This window comes from Porites lutea, chromosome 11, assembly GCF_958299795.1.
Source record: "Porites lutea chromosome 11, jaPorLute2.1, whole genome shotgun sequence".
NCBI lineage: Eukaryota > Metazoa > Cnidaria > Anthozoa > Scleractinia > Poritidae > Porites > Porites lutea.
In genome coordinates, this window is record NC_133211.1 from 27,594,649 (window position 1) to 27,613,952 (window position 19,304).

General features: G+C 39.6%; 2 protein-coding genes across 4 annotated transcripts in view; both read left to right on the top strand.

The window, feature by feature from the left end:
* Window positions 1-1,826: 1,826 nt before the first annotated feature.
* On the top strand, window positions 1,827-12,199 carry LOC140952632 (CDP-diacylglycerol--inositol 3-phosphatidyltransferase-like). 2 transcript variants are annotated; one of them, XM_073402068.1, is made up of 8 exons: window positions 1,827-2,049; window positions 6,517-6,599; window positions 8,526-8,663; window positions 9,128-9,167; window positions 9,862-9,975; window positions 10,084-10,156; window positions 10,907-10,988; window positions 11,966-12,199. In XM_073402068.1, the coding sequence occupies exons 2-8, from the start codon at window positions 6,563-6,565 to the stop codon at window positions 12,139-12,141; spliced, it is 660 nt and encodes a 219-aa protein (XP_073258169.1). In that variant the 5' UTR covers window positions 1,827-2,049; window positions 6,517-6,562; the 3' UTR covers window positions 12,142-12,199. The 2 variants fall into 2 exon arrangements, with proteins under 2 accessions (XP_073258169.1, XP_073258168.1); XM_073402067.1 differs by lacking the exons at window positions 1,827-2,049; window positions 6,517-6,599 and having other exon boundaries at window positions 7,781-8,663.
* A 2,021-nt stretch (window positions 12,200-14,220) lies between these two features.
* LOC140951999 (tRNA selenocysteine 1-associated protein 1-like) overlaps window positions 14,221-19,304 on the top strand; it is an 11,380-nt gene continuing 6,296 nt past the window's right edge. For both annotated transcript variants that reach the window (XM_073401391.1, XM_073401392.1), the window contains exons 1-6: window positions 14,221-14,431; window positions 15,892-15,989; window positions 17,211-17,310; window positions 17,711-17,763; window positions 18,059-18,122; window positions 19,255-19,297. In XM_073401391.1, coding sequence (XP_073257492.1) covers window positions 14,408-14,431; window positions 15,892-15,989; window positions 17,211-17,310; window positions 17,711-17,763; window positions 18,059-18,122; window positions 19,255-19,297 — 382 coding nt within the window. In that variant the 5' untranslated portion in view covers window positions 14,221-14,407. The remainder of the gene's footprint in view (window positions 14,432-15,891; window positions 15,990-17,210; window positions 17,311-17,710; window positions 17,764-18,058; window positions 18,123-19,254; window positions 19,298-19,304) is intronic.

Sequence of the window (19,304 nt, forward strand, 5' to 3'; positions counted from 1 at the left end):
CTTTCGCAAGAGTTTAAAATCCACATGGGTCTTCGTTTTAGTCCAGGGAGTCTTCTTTTCAGTCCTAAGGGTCTTTTTTTTAGTCCAAGGGGTCTTCATTTTAGTCCAAGGGGTCTTCGATTTAGTCCGGGGGTCTTCGTTTTAGTCCAGGGGGTCTTCGTTTTAGTCCAGAGGGTCTTCGTTTTAGTCCAAGGGGTCTTCGTCTTAGTTCAGGGGGTCTTTGTTTTAGTCCAGGGCGTCTTCGTTTTAGTCCAAGGGTCTTTGTTCTAGTCCACGGGGTCTTAGGTCTTAGGTCTTCGTTTTTGGGTCTTCGTTTTAGAAACACCCAAATAGCTTCTTTGTCAACTGTTCACTAAACAACCCCAGAGCCCTTTGTTTATGTTTGTCTGAATGCCACATGACTGGAAGCCAAGCAAAGACAGTCAGGATGAGAACATGTTCTTGCAAAACAAGCCGGCCACAGAGCCTTTACTTTCACAGCTCAATTCTTACTGTTAAAATGAAAATTATCAGAGGGCCTCCAGATATATCTAAGCATTATTTAAGCATTAATTAGCGGAAGAAAATGTAGCTCAGAAAGAGTACTTGCCCTATCATCCTTACACAAAAATTGCCTTTTGCATGTAGCCCAAAACTTTACTTAAGATAATCATAAGCCATGTGTAGTCAGTGCCATCAGCCGTGCTCTAATGAAATAAAGGCTTGTAACAGAAAATTATCTTGACCTTAGTATAGCAAAGGAGATGTACTTTCAGTAGAAAATACAGTAAATAAAAAGCACATCGTAATAAACTTATTACGTACATATCATCTCTGTAATGTACTGAATGTAGTCCTTGAGCTTGATTTCCTCTGTTTCTGTAGTACTGACGAATATCCATTGGACAGACGGATAAGACTTAATAACTCCATACAAGTATCGATTGCTCGATTTCTCCTCCTTTCAGTTTCCACGGACACCATGGTCGACACCCGGGTAGATACATGCCAGAGACAAACTTTAGCGCACAACGAAGGCAAAATTTCTTTGTCAAGGCTCGTGGTTCTCGTAGAAACTTCTCAAACATTACCTTCAGTTCTCTCCTTCTTTGCTACTGTATATAGAGTACTAAAGTGTGATGTCATGAAAATGAAATTTTCTGAAATTATGGGATTTGTCAGGATATTCTGAAAGAACAATGTCTAAGAGGCCTACTTGCCAAAAATGAGCATTTGTGGGCAAATTGTCTCGGAGATCGTAGCCCAGTTATGCTTACAAAACTCCATACAAACCCTTCTAAATTTTTTTTGGGTCGACCCAAAAAAAAATTAGAAGGGTTTTATGGAGTTTTCTGAGTATAACTGGGCTACGATCTCAGAGACAATTTGCCCCCAAATGCTCATTTTTGGCAAGTAGGCCTCTTGGACATTGTTCTTTCAGAATATCCTGACAAATCCCATAATTTCAGAAATTTCACTTTTATGACGTCATCACTTTAGTACTCTATTGCATTCAGTTCCTAACGAAAAAGGATCCCTTCGTGATCGACGTAAATCACACACGGGTTCAAGAGGGCAGTATTCGCATTTCCTTTGTTTACATGGGAAACTCTTCGTCCACAGCAAGTGAACGACGTTTTCGACCCAGTCCTTTTCAAGGTGCAGTTCGTCGTCGTCGTCTCTTATTCGCAGTAAATTTTATTTTTTAAAAAATTTGCTCTGGGCATTCAATTCCTTTCAGCCAATGAAAAATTCGTATTTTCCATCGCGTTACAAAAATTAAGCCGAGTGGCTCTAGGGGCACAGGAAGCGAAGTTGCGCAATTCTTGGTTTGCGACCACGTGACAAGGTGGCCCCGTTGGGAGGTCAATACAATAAAATTTCTCGAAGAATTTTCATGAAAATGGAGTTTAGTTCCCGGAGGAGAGAAGTGCTTTTGTTCTTGACCACCGGCACCAACATGGTCGCCGTGAACGTTGGCCTTGAATAAACGAAGCGCAATTGCGGAATACCGCCCCCGACAGCCGACCAGCCTGGACAACAGATCACAATCATTGCAGCGCTTTGCAGGTATTTCTTCCCGTGTTTACTGTTCGTTTAACTCCAGTCCTTAACTTTGCGTTACCAGTTCCTTTTTCTATATTTTTTGCGTCGGACGCAGTTGTCACTCGAGGCCTCTTAATCGATTTCGGCCCCGATTAAAAACACTGCAGTTCATCACTAAGCCTAAGCCATCAGGGAAGAGATTTTAAAGGTAGCCGTCTTCTTATCATTTTTTTTTTCCCCTGTCTTACTTCCCGTAAATTTATGAGCTGAAAATTAACTGCAAAAGACCGCAAACGAATATGCTGCAAAACGTAACTAGAATCTATAGAGGAACTGATCATCACAACTCTACCAGCGAAACATATTGAAATCTGCAAAGCTGAGCTTTGCAGCCGAATTTCAATGTGTTTCATTAGCTGGATGGCTTCAAGGTCAACTTCTGGCTTCGCGTTGTATACATGTATTCGCTGTCACGCGTTCACAGTTGCTTGTATTTTGTTTGTCAGTTTTTTTCCTTTAGTATGAGCTTTTAATTAATTATTTCGTATTCGTGGTTTATTCGAATATGATGTAGATTTAATCGTGGCTGACCTTTTATTAGTCCCGGGGGGCTTCCATGTTTTAATACTGATTCTTCAAATGAAATGGCTATGAATTGTTCTCGCGACATTTTACAGTCGGTAAAAGTTTCTGGATATGCGTTTATCCCTCATTGTTTCAATTGTTATTCTAAAATACTCAACAGGCCCAACAGAAGTCTATACCATGAAGGCTCTGTAGTACTTTTCATCTTGAATAGTCGGATTATGCTAACAAAAGCCGACTCTCTTTATTGTTTTCCCTTTTGTGTGGCCAGATCACAGATTTTATACGCTTTTAAATTACTTCATACCGGGAGCAAAGTACTGTTAACCTAGAAGTAATTGCAAAAGAAGAAATTACGACTGTTTTAGACTCAGGAAACTATCCTTAATATTATTGTGTCTGGTCGTTCTAGCGCCATCGGCCCAAAAAATCCCAGTAGGGGAAGTTGGTTGAAAACGGCATTAAGAGGATGCAGGAGCCCTGCGGGCTCCTGGAGGATGAGAGACCTTTCCGAGACCCTTGTTTCAGCATGGAAACGAGGCTTATCAAAAGAACGATAAATGTAGGGAAAATATGGAAGTTACTCTATTGTTTTTATGCTTTAATGTGTATACCTGAGAAAATATTAATAATGGGGTTCATTGAACGGTCATGGTCGCGTGTGGATTTAGAATGTAAGGGTCCTTTTGAATGCAAATTATTTCAGTTTTGCTAAAGTTGTGCACGTTCATATGAAATTACGGACCTTAAGCAACGACGACGACGACGGCAGTGAAAACGTCGCTAAAAAACATGAATTTGCGTTCTTTCAAACTTCATCGTGTCTATTTTGACCCGCTCAATATGTCACGTGTAGGCGACTTTTCCCGGAGTTGAATTCTTAAGGATTTTATTCAGTTTCAAAAAGAGGAAGAAAAATTCGTCGTTGTATGTCCACGTCCTCCATAAAACGTCAAATTAGGAGGTTTCACGTGGTAGTCGTGCAGTGGACGTCAAAGAAATGTGCTTAAAGCGTGGTGCACGTGCAGAGCTGTTGTTATGATCATTAAATCTATTGTTTCTTAAAGTTGTCTTCGTCGTCGCCGTCGTAGTTGCTTAAGCTCCCTGACTTTAAAACGTGAGGATGCCCACTTTGCAAACATAAAATCTGGGGGAAAATTTGTGACATTGGAAGCCCAATTGCATTGCATTCCTTGCTTTCAATGTCCTTGAAACTTGGAGGCAATGTAAACTGATCATTTACGTTCTTGCCTGCCTCGCAGACGCTCTAAACCTTCTGTATATGGACTATACATGTATATAAATGGTTTAGACGAATGCGTGGCTCGGCTGCAACACAGGCTATTAATCGCGGAATTGTCAATTTCATAAGAAAAATTATCAAGCGGTTTCTAAACTACCGTGAAATTTGTGGGCGTGGACCAAATTGCACACAAAAATGGTAACTAAAGCAACTGAACGTAGGCTAATAGAATACTTCTTTCCAAACTAGGCAAAGCAATCCAAGAGAAACTCGTGGGAAAAAGGGTGGCGGAAAGTTAACAGCAACAACAAATAATTATGTCTGATTTTCCTCAAATATGCCTTTGAAGGCCATGAGAAATACAACTCCACCAGCTTCAAACAGAGTCTATCGGCAGAGCTTCACAGGAAAATACTTTCAGATATATTAATTTTCCCACTTAACGTTGCCCTTGGTACCGGCGTGGAGCAGTGGTCTAAAAGCTGGCCTTCCTGCCAGATGCTCCAGGTTCGACTCTCCGCTCAGATGTTTTTTAACTGGGCTGTTTGTGCCTAATTTAAAACATACCTTCGATTTCTCCGTCAAAAAATGAACACTATCAATGATTAATCCAGTAACCCGGAGGGCGTTGCGTGATCCGTTTAAAGATCAATGATTTCTTTCTCTGACACGCCTCTTTGGATTTCTAAATTTCGGATCAGGATATAGAGGACTCGTCCGACGAAAGCAGGAACTTTGAGAATTTCGCACACAAGTTCATTTCACAGCCTCATTGGCGAGAGGGCTAATCAGCAGCGAAGCTTCGAGAACCCAAAGCTTCGCTGGGAGCTTCAAATACAAAATTGAGAGAATTAGAGTACTAAGGCAAATCGGAGAAAGGGCGATTTGGGCGGCTTTTCAGTATTATGATATGGCAGCCTAGTTAAAATCGCCTTTCGGCGAGTCTAGTTTAATTTGTATGCGGGCGGAGATAAAGGCCGATACACACGAGGGATTTCGCTCCAGGAGCATGCTCCAGGGGCACGCTCCGGGAGCAAAGCTCCTCCGTGTGTACCAACAATTTCATGGGTATACTTCATTCTCGGGAGCAGAATTTCCACCCCGCAAAATGCTCCACTATATTTAACCGGTTAAATATTTGGGAGCAAGCTCCCGGGGGAAATTGAGCGAACTTGAAAACACTCCCTCGTGTGTACTGACACGTGCAAAATGAGCGTGGAGCATGCTCCGGGAGCAAAACCCCTCGTGTGTATCGGCCTAAATTTCTTAATATTTTCCAACGTCAACGCCTGCAACTCATTTGGCTCAAAATTTTGCAAAAAAGTGATTCACTTACGTAAGAAAGACATCTGTGTGTTGTGTGGGGTCTATATTGTAACATGATTCATCCAGTTGATAAACTTGGCTGGCGTTACTAAACATCTACTCACCTGTACTCAGACAAATACATGAAGCCATAATGGTATTATACTTTTTATACATGGTCAAACTCCCGGATATCGAAGCCATTAGTTTCAAAATTGTACGGAAGTAACAAAATTCTTCTCTAACTGAGAGTCTCGCTTATCCAATGCCTTGCACCAACTTTCTGATAAACAGTTTTTAGCCATAATGGCGCAGTCACGGCTCTGGAAACTGATTACCAAACCATTAACGGCAAACTCATCTCCTGGCTAGTTCTCTTACAGACAGTAATTGTACTCTTCTCCGATAATCTTTATCCCTGGCATTCATGTAACCAGGTTTTTGTAATCTGTCTGTCTGCAGTTGTAATTACACCTTAAAATTAATCAGTATTGAATTCTTACCTTGTACAAAAACGTTGGCAAATCAAATCAAACCTCAGTTCTCCTTGACTGTATCACCCGACAGACGTGCGCCAGACCATCAAGTACAGTGGAACCTCTATTCAGGGAACACCCTTAGGACCAAGGCAATAAGTGTCCCCTGAATGGAGGATGGGCGGGGGTTAACCAACGGATAAAATATTTTTATAAGAGCTGAAAAAGGCGTCTGCTCTCGCAGGCTATTAAAGGAATCTACTGCAGTCATTATTTCAAGCAACTAAAAAATCATGATTAACTTATCTCTGGGATGCTGTGTGTTGAATTCCCACGAGTGCAGTACATCGATTTAAGTGAGTTAATTCCTGTTTTGAAGCCACCATTGTGACTATAGTGAACACTTAAACGAATCGACGATTTCTGTGGTCTGTCACTTGTTTATTGCTAAGGTGTCCCCTGAATGGAAAAAAACCAGGTTTTGGGACCCAGACAAAGTGTCCCTTTCCCTGAATAGAGGTGTCCCTTCATTAGAGGTAACAAATACAAAGATTATATGAACATTTTTGCGGGACCAAATTTTGTGTCCCCTGAATGGAGGACGTGTCCCAAAGGAGGAGAGGAGGTTGGTTGTGGGATGGAGGAACTCTCCCTATCTAGGATCAGAAGAGGGCCCACGCTCGAAAAGAACGTTTCTTGTCGATCCATTCGGGCCTCAAATCTACAAACTGGCCTCTCCGTTTGGTTCCGTTCCAGAAAAATGGTCTTTTTTGTGGAATGCAAGGTAAAAAGAAAACTTCTGCCAATAGGCTACCGTCATAGCTTTTATTCATTCATTCCATTCCATTCATTTATTTGCTTATTTGTTTATTTTTCTTTCAGATAAAAGAACTGGACTGGACTGCAACTGGAGAAGTTTCAATTTCCAATGATGAAAGTTTATTACTATGTGCCGAACTTAATCGGTGAGTATAAATCTCGGTGATCAATTTAAATCCTCAACATTTCTTCGCTAAATGAAATAGCAAGGAACAATGACGGGCTCCTGCAAGGAACTGGAGTCTATGCTCCAAGTACCAAGCCAGAGAGTGAACAAAAGCCCCTTTTACACGGCTGAAAATTTTTGGCACGGCTCGGATGAAAAAAGTACGCGTACCAAAGGCTGATATAAGGCTTATATCTCTGATACAGCTTCTGTATGCGAACCTTCTTCTTCGCCCCTTTAACTTTTTTCTCTGCCCTCTTCTCCCAGCGAAACAATTCAAGCTCTTCTCGCTCTTTTTAATCAGATCCTAACTCGTCTGAAAGATACTCTTGCACAGTCGCCCACTTACTGCATTTATCGCCATACATGTAGCTGTCGTGGTATCCTAAACTCCCTATTTTTGAGGCATTAACTGGTGGCTGGAGAAAAATTACTTCCGGTCACCGTACTCGACCTGGCCCGTTCCGTAGTCCTTGCGGCTTTAAGTCCCTATCATCTCCCATACCTTGTACTGGAGATAATTTGCATTCCTTACTATTCCAAAACATTTAGTACGTAGTTGCCCGAATAAATATAATACAAATTAGTTCCTTGATTGTGCCACGTATTGTTCGTCATTATCATCGGTTTGAAAAATGTCGCTTCCAACTTCTTAAATTGTATTATTCAATAAAAGCAGCCCAAGCCAAATTTTTGAAAGTCGCGTTAATTTCATGAAGCGTTGAGATTTCCTATAATGTGAAATTTTTTTTTACTTGAATACAGTGGATAAGTGGCTGTACTGGAAATGGAATCTTTGAGCATCTTTATTTCGAAATCATTTTGGAGGCGGGGTTCCCAGACCTTCACAGTACTCTACAAAATGTCAAGCTTTGCCCTGCTTTTATCGTTTTATCCCAGTTTAAACCGCAGTCTTGCATCCAGAATGCGGAGCTCTGGATCTGTGTAACTCAAGACGAAAGCCGTAAAAACCTAGCATATAAACCGAAAGCGCCTTCCGATTGGAAGGCACGTTAATTTTTAATTTATCTAGAAAAACACATTGCAGTTTATTTTCCACAGAAAGTTGAAGTAGACCTTCATTGCTTTCGACAGGGATATCTTGAAGAGTGCTTATCTGTTAAGTGGATCAAACGGTTTTAACCCTGTGGGAGCCAAACTTATCACTTAGGGTCTTGAAAAAAATTACGAAGATGTGCTGACTTTTACACTGCAAAAGGCTAGAACCTCAAGTGGCTCGATTAAATAGTCTGCTTCACAGTTTGTGTCGTCACGCAACGTGACTGAAAAAACGGCTGTGGAGCAGACTCTTCGAATGTTGCTGACCATGAAATGGCGGTCCTGTCTCGAGGAGATGAGTTAATACTGTCCTTACTTAGTACTTAGGGCTAAATATATTGACCACCTTTTGTAATATTTAATATGCTTCAATTTTCCTTTAAATATAGTAATTATTGAGTCAGTTTTTGTTGTTGGCGTAGACCCGCTTTGGATGAGCACCTGTTCCCTGGGATACAAATAATGCAATTCAAGTTTGTGATAAATTTGGCCACAAGAGTGGCCGTTTATTTGATTTAAGCATATAAAGCTAGGAAAATCTAGATACACCAGAAGACTATCCCAGTAAAAGTGTGGGCACACCAGCCATCCGGGAGAAGAAAGTGGAGCAAAAAGGGAGGGAATGGAGGGAAAATGTTTTTTCTATTATTCTTGCTGCGGTGAGCAGAGGGGCTTTACGCCTCGCTTCCACGTCTTAAAAACACACATATAATGTCCCGGATGGCAGCAACGCCCGCTTACTGGCAGCTGGAGGAATTACATACAAAGTCAGTCACATTAAGCATAAAACCATTTATTTCTTTCAGAAATAAATTTCATGTACTGATAATAACTTTCTTTTTTCTAGGTTACCTTCGTGTTATTCTTAATTTATCAGCCCTCTACCTCATGCTGCGTCATCCATTTGTCACTGTAGCTCTTCATTTGACTGGTAATGGCATATTGGATGTATTCGATGGAGCCGCAGCAAGGTACTTCAAACAATGTAAGGGCAGAAAGTAGTTAGAAAGAACCTCATGATACTGAAACGACAGCAAAACGCGTCCCTTATACAAAAAAAGAGTCAATTCAAAATATTCAGAAAATTATTCCATTTTAATGATCGGCCGACTTCAATAAATTTGTCAAGTAAAAGAGAGATACCGCTCGAGTTTAATAGGACAATTGCGCGATTACGTCTTTTACAATGTACTACCAGAATCCTTCGGTTTTTGCAAATTAGAGATTAGGGCTATTGTTTTTTAAACCGCAGTGGTAGTTGTAGTCAAATGTCGTCATCGTGAAAATGGCTTGTTCTAAAGAATCGTCAAGTACTGAATTGGTTGTCAGGAAGCTTAAACAACGAGGACGGACAGCTACGGACATGGCAACAATAACGTCAAACAGGCATTATTTACTTGGTAACTTTATGAAAATAATCAATTAAATTTTTATTCTTTTTGCTCCAAGGTTCCAAATTTGGAGAACTGCTCGATATTGCTACTGACAGGTATTTTTTGGCTCATGAAATCTGTATTACTTTATGAAAGCCACGAGAATCAGGTAAAGCATTCGCTCGCAAAAACAACAACAACAACAACAACAAACACTAACTGACAAACACTGATACTGACTAAAGTACTTATTAGTACGCTGTTCAGGTAAGTGCGGTGAATCCACAACGAACGACCGCGGCTAATCATAACATGATCAGAAGGAGAAATGCATTTGTGGCCCTAACTTCATAGAAGCGTGCAGGAACTAGTAACAGTTAATTTGGCTTTTACCTCTAACTGGCTGGGAAAAAAGCATGAGAATTTTCAACTGACAGTAGAACGTAACAAGCAAAATCCAGCTTCGTTTCCAGAAAGAAGAGAGACCCTTGGAACTAGGTTTGGTGATGAGCAACAACTACAGTACTGTAATACAATTTCTAGAAAGAAAGTAACTCGTTTAAAGAAAAGAGAAGAAAACGGAAGTTTTATTTCGAAAGAGAAATTCATCTTAGGTTGTTAACGTTCTCGATAAAACGTGAAATTTGGTAATTTCACGTCGTAGCGTGCAGTGACGGCCAAGATATAAACAAAAAAAGCATGCTGGACGTAAAAAACTATTATAGTCTTGCTGATCTAAATCTGTTGGTTTTTAAAAGTTCGCGTTGTCGTCTCTATTTCTCAAGAATGATTTCATATGTGTTTCCACAGGTGTGGCAGGGTAGGATTTGCAATGGGACTGTGCGCACTTTACCCTCAATATATGTTTCATATCCAACTTCTTGTCTGCTTAGAAATTGCAGGACCTTTGTCATATCTCTACAGGTATTTATGGACTACGAAAAACAAACCTGACTGCACTATTCCTTAAGTGAAAGTTAACGGATGGAAACTATTCTCTTCAGTCATCTTGTCATTTTTTTTACTTTGTAGAAGTTCCTTGAGAGCTCATCAAAAATCGCAGGTGGTCGATAACTGGTGGCTTGTAAAGATTTTTTTCCAGGAAGTAAGAAGGCCATTTACTGTCTTAAAAATTAACTGAGTTGATACTAAGATACATAAAAAAGCTAAGGGCCTCTTCAAAGGAGATCGTTTAGCCTCACCTCTAAATCCTCAGTAAATCTCTTATCTTTTCTTAGACCTTAGTAGATCTCTTTTTTTTTCAAAAGGTAAGCGCGATTTAAATTTAAGCCAACATGTGAATACTCGGAGCCGGTTACCGCAGCTTCTACAACAGGGCGGCCGGGATGGCATCGTCCGACTTAGCTCCAGTGATGCAGCTCTAAGAATTGGTAAAGCTATGATAGGCTCCAAAGTTAGAAATTTGTGTTTCGCCAACTTTGCTCTAGTTGTTTTTCGAATTTCGCGCTATAACTCGTCCCAAGGACCTTACGGCCTTTTCTCATCCTGGAAAGCGGAAATATCTCATTTCAACCCAAGCCGGGTTGACTTCAAATGAAAAAACGGGAACGTTTTTCTGTTAATACGCGACAACAAAATAAAAGAGATAGTTTCCTATAGCTACTGCACTTCACAATATGAAAATTAGATCTAACTTGAATGTTGGGTCCTCGTTTCTGTAAACGTTAACCAAATAAAGTCCCTTATATTTCCCGGAACAAATTTTGTTTTCCAGAATTTTTTCCTACGAACGTGCAAAACATTCATGGACAATTCGTTATTCTGACTATTCCCCTGTAGCTGAAGAATATTTCTAGTGAATCTATCGTGAAATCTTGCTTTTCTTTATACGCAGCCTATCCTTTCTTCGGTCATACTTGGTCAGGATATTTGTGTATACATGATCTACTTGCTTTACTTTACGCCAGGGCCAACAGGTAGGAGAAGACATCACTTGTAATTGCTTTTAATACTTTATTATGCCTAACCTAAGGTTGCATTGGTTTAGGTGCTAGTTTTAAGCATCCAAAGTACGGAGACCAACGGCAACAGGGACGTCAATTATTTAGTGTATTCGTGTTCTTTTAAAATTTATGGCGGTTAGTTCCTACTGGTTCAGTTAGTCAGTTGTGCGCGAGTTTTCTTGGAATTGAATCTTCAGAGAGCACATTTCAATGTGCTCTCTAAACTTTGAAAAAGTTTAGTTTAGTTTAGTTAAGTTTAGTTTTTAGTTTTGTTTCTAAACTTTAAAAAGTTTAGAAGTGGAAAGAAATAATTTGTCGTCTATTGTTTATGTCTTTTGTTATACATGACATTGGAAAGTCTCACGTTTTAGTACGTTTTTAGTCGTGTCGTGACGGCGAAGAAATGTGGAAAAAATCTTGATGCCCTTGCAAAGTTGTTGTTTTGGTTATTATAACTCCAGTTTTTTGAACGTCTTCGTTACCATTGCCGCCGTGGTTGGTTAAACTCCCTGTTAGGTTTTCGGTGTACTAACAAATCAACGCGACATGTCAGTGGTGGGGCACGAGATGCCTCTGGGATTTCCAAGTTTCCTCCCAAATGACCAGTCTTGTCTTGTCTTGTCTTCAGCTATTTTATAGGAGATGAAAGATCGCAAAATGCAAAAATTGTCCCAACCACGAATCAGAGTGCCATGCCCACGCAGTCATCAGTAATCAAAGTTTTGCGCTAGCGGTGTTCAAATTTCATCTGTTTCTAAATTTTGTACCAGCTACTTTTTTTTTCAGATATTATCTTGTTTGGTTATGGTTCAGAGGTCTTAGTCTTCATCAGTTTTCTCTTTCGACAATCGATGATCGCATCCTCTACAAAAAAAAGGCTGTACCTGTATTGACTAGATCTTGTAGGTCTGAGCTGACTTGTTTATTCCTTTTATTTTTAATATTTCCAGTGTCTTTGGTTGGACTCTCATTCAGTTTATGGCAAGCGTTGGCTTGGCTTACTGTTCCGTTTTTAATCTACAGACAAATTGTTGTCTGTGGTCTTCTGGTCACGTCATCTTTCAGTGAGCTTGCACGGCTGCATCACCTTCAGGATTGCAAGCAGAATGAAAAGAGAATTAATTGACACCAACAGATGGCCGATGACTTTCACTAATTAAAAGAATTATGTTGGAACCATCTTACTATTCGAGTCTTTCTTTTCCCTTCGGGGTTTGCACTCTCAAGCGGGTATCGTTCTGGATGCCAATAATTTCCTGCTTTGGTAGGCTGTTATAAGAGACCTTAAGATCGAGGTGTTGTCATTTTACGGCAAACGACAAACTGCGGTTTACGATTAACGGTTTCACGTTACCCGTCTGCCCATATTTGGGACTTAAGATTCGTGGGTGGTAGCTTGCGGCGGCCATTACTACAGTAGTACAGTAGTGGTTACAGGAGCCTACGACCATAGGCTCCTGATGGCTACAATAGTACGCCCACTCTGATTGGCTGCTAAGCGGGCAAGATTTTCTTGTATTGACATGGCATTACTAGCTAGGTGTCCAAGGCTTATAAAATCTGTGTTTAACTTGATAGTGATCATCCATGTTATGGATAGCTATCAGATAACTGTACCCGCTGACTAGTGTCAAATGACTGTATCGCTCAATTTTTATCCGCTTAAGGCAAACATTAATACGCTTGTACAAATCAATTGAGCGTTCTTTACATTTAATATACGAAAATCTATTTTCAATTAAACAATATCAATTTCCCTCCCCCCCCCCCCCAAAAAAAAAAAAGAAATTGGTCTAAATTTATTTAAAGAATCACGCCGTACTTCGCCACTGTGTGTTCGTCGACGGCTGCGGCTATACATTTACCCTAGACGGCCAGAAGTCATGGTGGGGCGCTACAGGGAGTGCAGGGCATATTGCCAAGTGTGCGGCCAACGAGGACGAAATTTGACTATGACCATGGCATCCTCGGCAGCTGCTGGAGTATTGAATACTGTGTCGGATTTTCTGTGACTTTCTGGCACGGGCGAGGAAAAAGTGGATCCCGATAAATCGGTGGTCTTTACGTATAGATTTGGCCATTCGCGCCCCTTACGTACACATTTCGTATGTTAAATGTAAAAAATACTCAATTGATTGTACAAGCGTATTAATGTTTGCCTTATCCATCCTAATCCATCCTAAGGTTGTCCAGGAATGCTACTGAATTGCAGAGTGTCATAAAAGTGTTAATGAATAGTGTTTCACTTTAATGTATGTCAGTTGTCCCTATTGGCTTTCAAGATAGTGTTAATGACTTTGATGTTGGCGTTAATGAAAGTATATTTTTCTCTTTTGAATGACGCATATGATACCCAAAAGTGTTATTGAATGTTGATTAAAATGCAAAAATCATAATTGAATCTTATTTATGAGCATATGTTCATATTTTCGCGCTAATGAACGTATCTTTGCACTATTAGTCGCCGTTTCACGCAAATGATTGCGTATTTTCTCCTAATGAACAGCAAAAGGTGTAAATAACTTATTAACTTTGTGCGTTCGGTCATTACAGGGAAAACATTGCCCTTAGTCAGTTATGGGCTCCTGAGTTTACCTAATGATTTATTCCGCTTCTTCACTGCAAGCGGAGCAATGTCTTGGCTGGCTTCGCCGGTGAACATCTAACTGAATTATGTATGTCTGATGTATGTATGCATGAGGCACAACTGAGACAAGCTTACAAGGGTGACTGACCAATATACGCGCATGCGTTCGCAAAGGCCTCAGGCTCAGACCATTAGAAAAACAGGAAAAGGGGTCAAGGAGTTTTCTGCTATGTAATCTATTTTGGTTCGCCGTGTATACATGTTTTTTTTTTTTTTTATCATTTCTTTTCTTTTCTAAGCTTGCTTTTTTCTGCTGTTCCGGCTGCTTCCTATTATCACGCGCTTTTGTTTTTGTTTGTTTGTTCATTTCTGTATGGGTTGATTTTTTTTAGATATAAGTCTGTCTGCAAGTTTTTTTCATAGTGCCCCATCGTAGCGGGGGTGGGGAGCGTGTTCCTTCCGCAATTTTGTCTGCCACGAGCAGGCAAGGTCCAAGGTCTCTTGAAGCTTATCTTGAAGCAGCCTAACGATCACAGCAGAGCCTGGGTCCAACTCGTCGTGGTACATTCCATGCAACATATACGAAGATCTAGTCATCACAAAAGTGGTCGAGGTCGAACGGTCCGCGTACTGTCTTTCAAGTCAAGTCGAATTCTTTGGAATTTTGTTCGATCTCCTTTAAGCCCGACTAGAATTCTAAATTATTTGGGTACATGAATGCTATATCGACCAGGGAATCGTTCAAAATACTTTAATTTGAAATCCTATTCTGACGTTGGGGTTTCGACACGTGGTCACGTTCAACATGACAAGCCTGTGGATGGGAGATGTAAGTTTATGATAGCAGTTTTTGAGATGTTATGGTAAAATAGAAAATCAGAAATGGCTCTTTATTTCTCCTCTGCGTTAGAGGCATTAAAATTTGCAGTACGACGAATAGCAGTACATGCGCACACAGTACAGATGCCTACAATTTTGTAGACTTGTCTCCCAACTTATCATAGTGAAAAGGAGTGAATTCCCACATCACCTCTGTGACCCTTAGCCCCACCTTGACTTCATCCCAAGATGGCTTAACTGCAGAATGACTGCATATCTACTTACCCAGTTCTTTGAAGGTTACAACATGGAAGGCATGATACTTTGGAGTGAATTCCCTAAACCTTTGCTTTTGACCCTAAATCTACATGTAGCTTTAACTATCATCCTAGCCATATCTTGCATATTACAGCAGTGATTTGGTAACTCTAGATCTTAACTCACAGACAAGCTTGCACACATCAATGAATTTTATTGACGTTCACAGGGTGTAAAGAAAATCATTTTTACAGCTTTCCATTCGAAGCTGAAGCTAGCATTTACTAGCCCAGATGTCACGTCAACTAGCCCTTAAAACGTTTTGACTCGCGGAATTTATTTCAAAGTTCTTCTGTAATTCGAATTCCTCAAAAAACATCACTTGCACTTTGGGCAAGTTAAAAACAGAATTCACTTGCCCAATAGCAAAATCCACTAGCCTCAGGCTATTGGACACCACTTTCTTTGCACGCTACTTCATCAACAAACTCCACATTGAGTGGTTCAGTATCCAGACCCCCACTACTGAGGGAATTTCACTTAGGACCCCGCCACCTCCCTGGATTTTCCATTTTTGTAGGGAGCTGATGACCCCCTAACCCCTCCGTAATTTCCACAAGTGTGACAAAGACCCCCCCCCCCCCCTCCCCACTCCCCAACCCCACTAGAAAAGTTCATTTTCACAAAGAAAGATCATAAAGTAAAAGAACGAAGTCATTTACAGTTACTATGCAACATTTTCCATTTATTAATTGATCTCCCAACATTAGAGCATACCACACTACCTACAAAGTAACCTAATCTGCAAAATTTTGCTTAATGTAGTGACATTACACCTTTCTCCTGCTACTAGAAAAAGTTAAGTTGTATATTTGAATTTACCTTCATGTGCAAGAGGGGGCCTGGATATATTTTCTGGAACCATACATTAGGGGTGGTATAGTAATTTTGGCATTCCCCTAAGAGGAGAATGATCTAAGTTTTGTCACCACCTGAGAAAAACTCCAATTAAATTTTAAATAAATAAAATTTAATAAAGAGCCCATAGAATCATCAGTGGCAATCCTTGGGGGTAACCTGGGGGAAATACGCAAGCAAGGTGCGGGATTTGTTGACATCTGCTGCAAATTTTATTCTAGGACAGGGGGGATTGGATTGCGTTTGAATTAACATACATTATTTTGTACATATCAGTTTTTTTATATGTAATAGCTTGACAGTTACATGGATGAAGCATTTATCAGTAGTGCCTTTGCAGCCATGGGGGAAGCAGTGATTTCAGTAAAGATGATAAAAAACAGAGCTACCGGGTAATGTCTTTTGTAGCTACAAAATTAGTTGAGACACTTTGCCGGAAAGGGGCTTCAGCTTTTTGATGTTTTACGAACTTTAAAAGGGGAAAATAAAGTTTTTCCGCCCCCATCCCCTCCATGCAATTTTGTGCCGCTGTTCAAGCTACCTGTAGAAAACCACAAACACCTCAACTTTGAATGGAGAGGAGGGGGGAGGGGTGTAGATTCTTTTGTTCTCTGAAGTTACCTTATTTGAGTATAATGTCTCAACAATGTTGTCGCCGATTGTACAAATGTAGCTAGAACAAAATGTTAACATCAAACTATTCAATGTGCCAGTTGACCATGAGAGACCTTGAATTATTAAATTGCGTGGTTCTTCCTGAAAAAGATTTCTTTTTTCTTGGGCATTATTAATAATCATTCTTATTAGGGTTTATTTAAGACAACTTTAGCTAGATATCATTTCATGCAGCTTTAGACTGGGGTGCTGTAAATTCCTCATGCTTTCTCTGTTGCAAAAGAGGGAGGTGAACAGTCAAACTCAAAATGCAGTCTCTAAGCTCGATAGATGTTGCGGCAACAGAAAATTTGATGTGAAGAAACAGGAAAACTGCCACAAAGCGAGGACTGTGAAACACACACACATTGTTATGGCTACTGCAGAAAATTGATGTGGTAGCAGACTGTGTAAAGCATGAAGAAAAGTAGAAAATTACAGAAGCACTTAAAGTGGACCAATACAAAACTGAAAATATATTGTACAGCCTAGTGCCTAACAGCTACCTGAGATGTAATACTTATTGAATGTGCAAAAAAGAAAACTAAAAAAAGTAATAAAGGCACTAGTTAACGAAGATGAGAAAGCAAAGAGATGCTATCCAGGCCTGGCAAAAAAAATAAACTTATAACTTAACACCTAAATTTGCACAAAGAATCTAAACAAAAGGATAGGGTGAACTATATTTTGTGAAAAGGAAAAACAAATTATGGAAAAATTGTTACACTTGGATCTTACAGTGTTTGCTTACATGTCCAACAGGTGGTTGTTAATGAGAGGTTGCAACAGTCGCGCGAAAATTTTGGTGTTTGGATAGGTGTTGCTTGTGGGAGGTGGTCACTTACGATAAGTGGTCACAAGTGGAGCTGGTTTGACTGTATGTAAAGTTGTATAGAGAGTGAGTGTGTACATCTAGGCCACTTTGTTGTGTTTACTAACAAGTATTTGTCACATATCAGGTCTCCAGCTGGTTACTGTTTTGTTGACTTTGGTGACTACACAGTCTCACAGAAGGTTATGACTAAACTCAGTGGTTTGCCAATTCCTGGGAGCAATCCTGTATGTATAGTATTTATTAAAACAAATAAAGCTGTAAGTGCAAGCTAGTATACAGTGTATATATGGTCATTTCCTAAAGCATAGTTTGCACTAAGTATAACATATAGTCATTTTTGATATTTTAAATTTTGTTGTCCCAGAATACAACCTTAGTCATTCTCGCCATGAAGATTCTTTAGTTTGAACCCCCTCCCCTCAGGCCAGGACTGTGGACTATACATGTACTTTTTTATTCAAGTATTGTGTTTCTGGTGCTCTGGTATATGTACTGTACACTGTACATGTGTGTCCATGCCAAAAAAAGAGTGGAATGGACTTTTTGTTAAAGTTACATGGAGCATAATTTAAGATAATTTATAATTTTAAAAATGATTAACCTTAATCTATTCCAATTTTACAGATAAAGAGATTCAAATTAAATTGGGCCACATATGGCAAGGATTCGTTCACACAGTGAGTAATTCAACAGTTTTCTTCCTTAGTTTGGTTCCAGCTGGTTTTCGTGAAAGTATGCTATGATAAATATATCTGAGATTTCTCTGTTACACAGATTTACGTTTTACACATTCTCCATTGCCTCAAAACCATGTGATGTCACAAACAAATTATAATTGGAATCTCAACCATACATGTATACATGTACTTTATTGATTTGTGATTACTAGTGTAAATAAGATAGAGTATAAGCATTACAATCCATGTATGTTACGCATGTGAATTTAATCATTATGTCATTTCATTAATGCAGGGGACCAGAGTATTCAATATTTGTGGGTGATTTGTCTCCTGATGTTACTGATGATGCCCTTAAGGTAGGATCTTGCAACTATTACACTGTTAGTGACATTTAACCCTTTGGTGATGGGTGTGGTCATTTTTATGCAATATGGAGCAATGCAGATCCTGCATTTCTGGACCATTTTGCTTTCACTTCAAGTTAGTTAGGTTATGTTAAGTTTAGTAATTAGCACCAAATTCAGGAAGGATAGACAGGGGTTTCAATAAGCACCGACGGCCAACGAAATGCATTCTCTACTTTGCTTGTGGAAGTCGGCTACTTTTTTTAGAAAGAAGAAGGAACTAGTTTGAATAACTTTGTAAACAAAAAATATATCGTAAAATCTGAATGGGAATGTAATTATGATGTGTGTGATGTGCCCACTGGTTTTCCACTGGTTTTACGTAATGCCTTGGTCATGCAAACACTATAATTATTTCAGTCAATTTTCCCAAGTTTCTTTATAGGTTTACGCAGAATTTGTTAATGCGCAAAAGTTAAGTTAGGTAATGTAGTTTTCATCATTTGTTTATTGCTTGCAGGAATTGATTGTGACTGATAAATCAAAAGTAGAATGAAAGCTACACTTTCTTGAATGCAGCTTGAACATTTTTGAACGCTTGAACATTCTTTTGTCCTCAATTTAGTCTCCAGAACACTGAAAATCGCAATTTAGGGCTTTGAAATTTCAAAATTTTCTGGGGTGGCTTGTCCCCAGACACCCCCCCTGCTGGCCACTTCAATTCTTATTGAAACCCCTGGATAGATATTCACACAGGTACAGCTGTACCTCATTTTGGAATCTCTGACCAATTCTTCTAATCCTGCTGGAGTTAAACACATACACACAAAAGAAAACAAAACAATTTGTGTACTTTGGTAGAACTAAGGAGTTTGTTACATGTAGCAGGGCTCAATAAGTGATGGTCAATAAAATTATTTTATTTTATAGACATCAGACTTTTCTTGAATTTATTAGCTCTTCATACACTAAAGGCTTTCTGAAGAGGATTCCTTTTTGCTTACAAGGAAATCCCTCCTTTAGAAACTTAGCAAAAGGGGTGCAATAAAAAGCATCCCAGGTACACTGTAATTTGAAAAGTAGCACTGTTCACATAAAAATAATAATGTAACCATGTAAATACATCTGTAAATGCTTTTTTCAGGAGTTCTTCCAGAGAAAGTTTCCATCATGCAAGGCTGCTAAAGGTACAGT

What these genes read in the sequence shown, in the direction of transcription:
- LOC140952632 (XM_073402067.1), top strand. Translation starts at nt 8,390, where the DNA reads ATGTCCCGGATGGCAGCAACGCCCGCTTACTGGCAGCTGGAGGAATTA. An exon ending in CTCGATATTGCTACTGACAG is followed by an intron (nt 9,168 to 9,861) that starts GTATTTTTTGGC and finishes GTGTTTCCACAG; the next exon opens with GTGTGGCAGGGTAGGATTTG. An exon ending in CCTTTGTCATATCTCTACAG is followed by an intron (nt 9,976 to 10,083) that starts GTATTTATGGAC and finishes TTTACTTTGTAG; the next exon opens with AAGTTCCTTGAGAGCTCATC.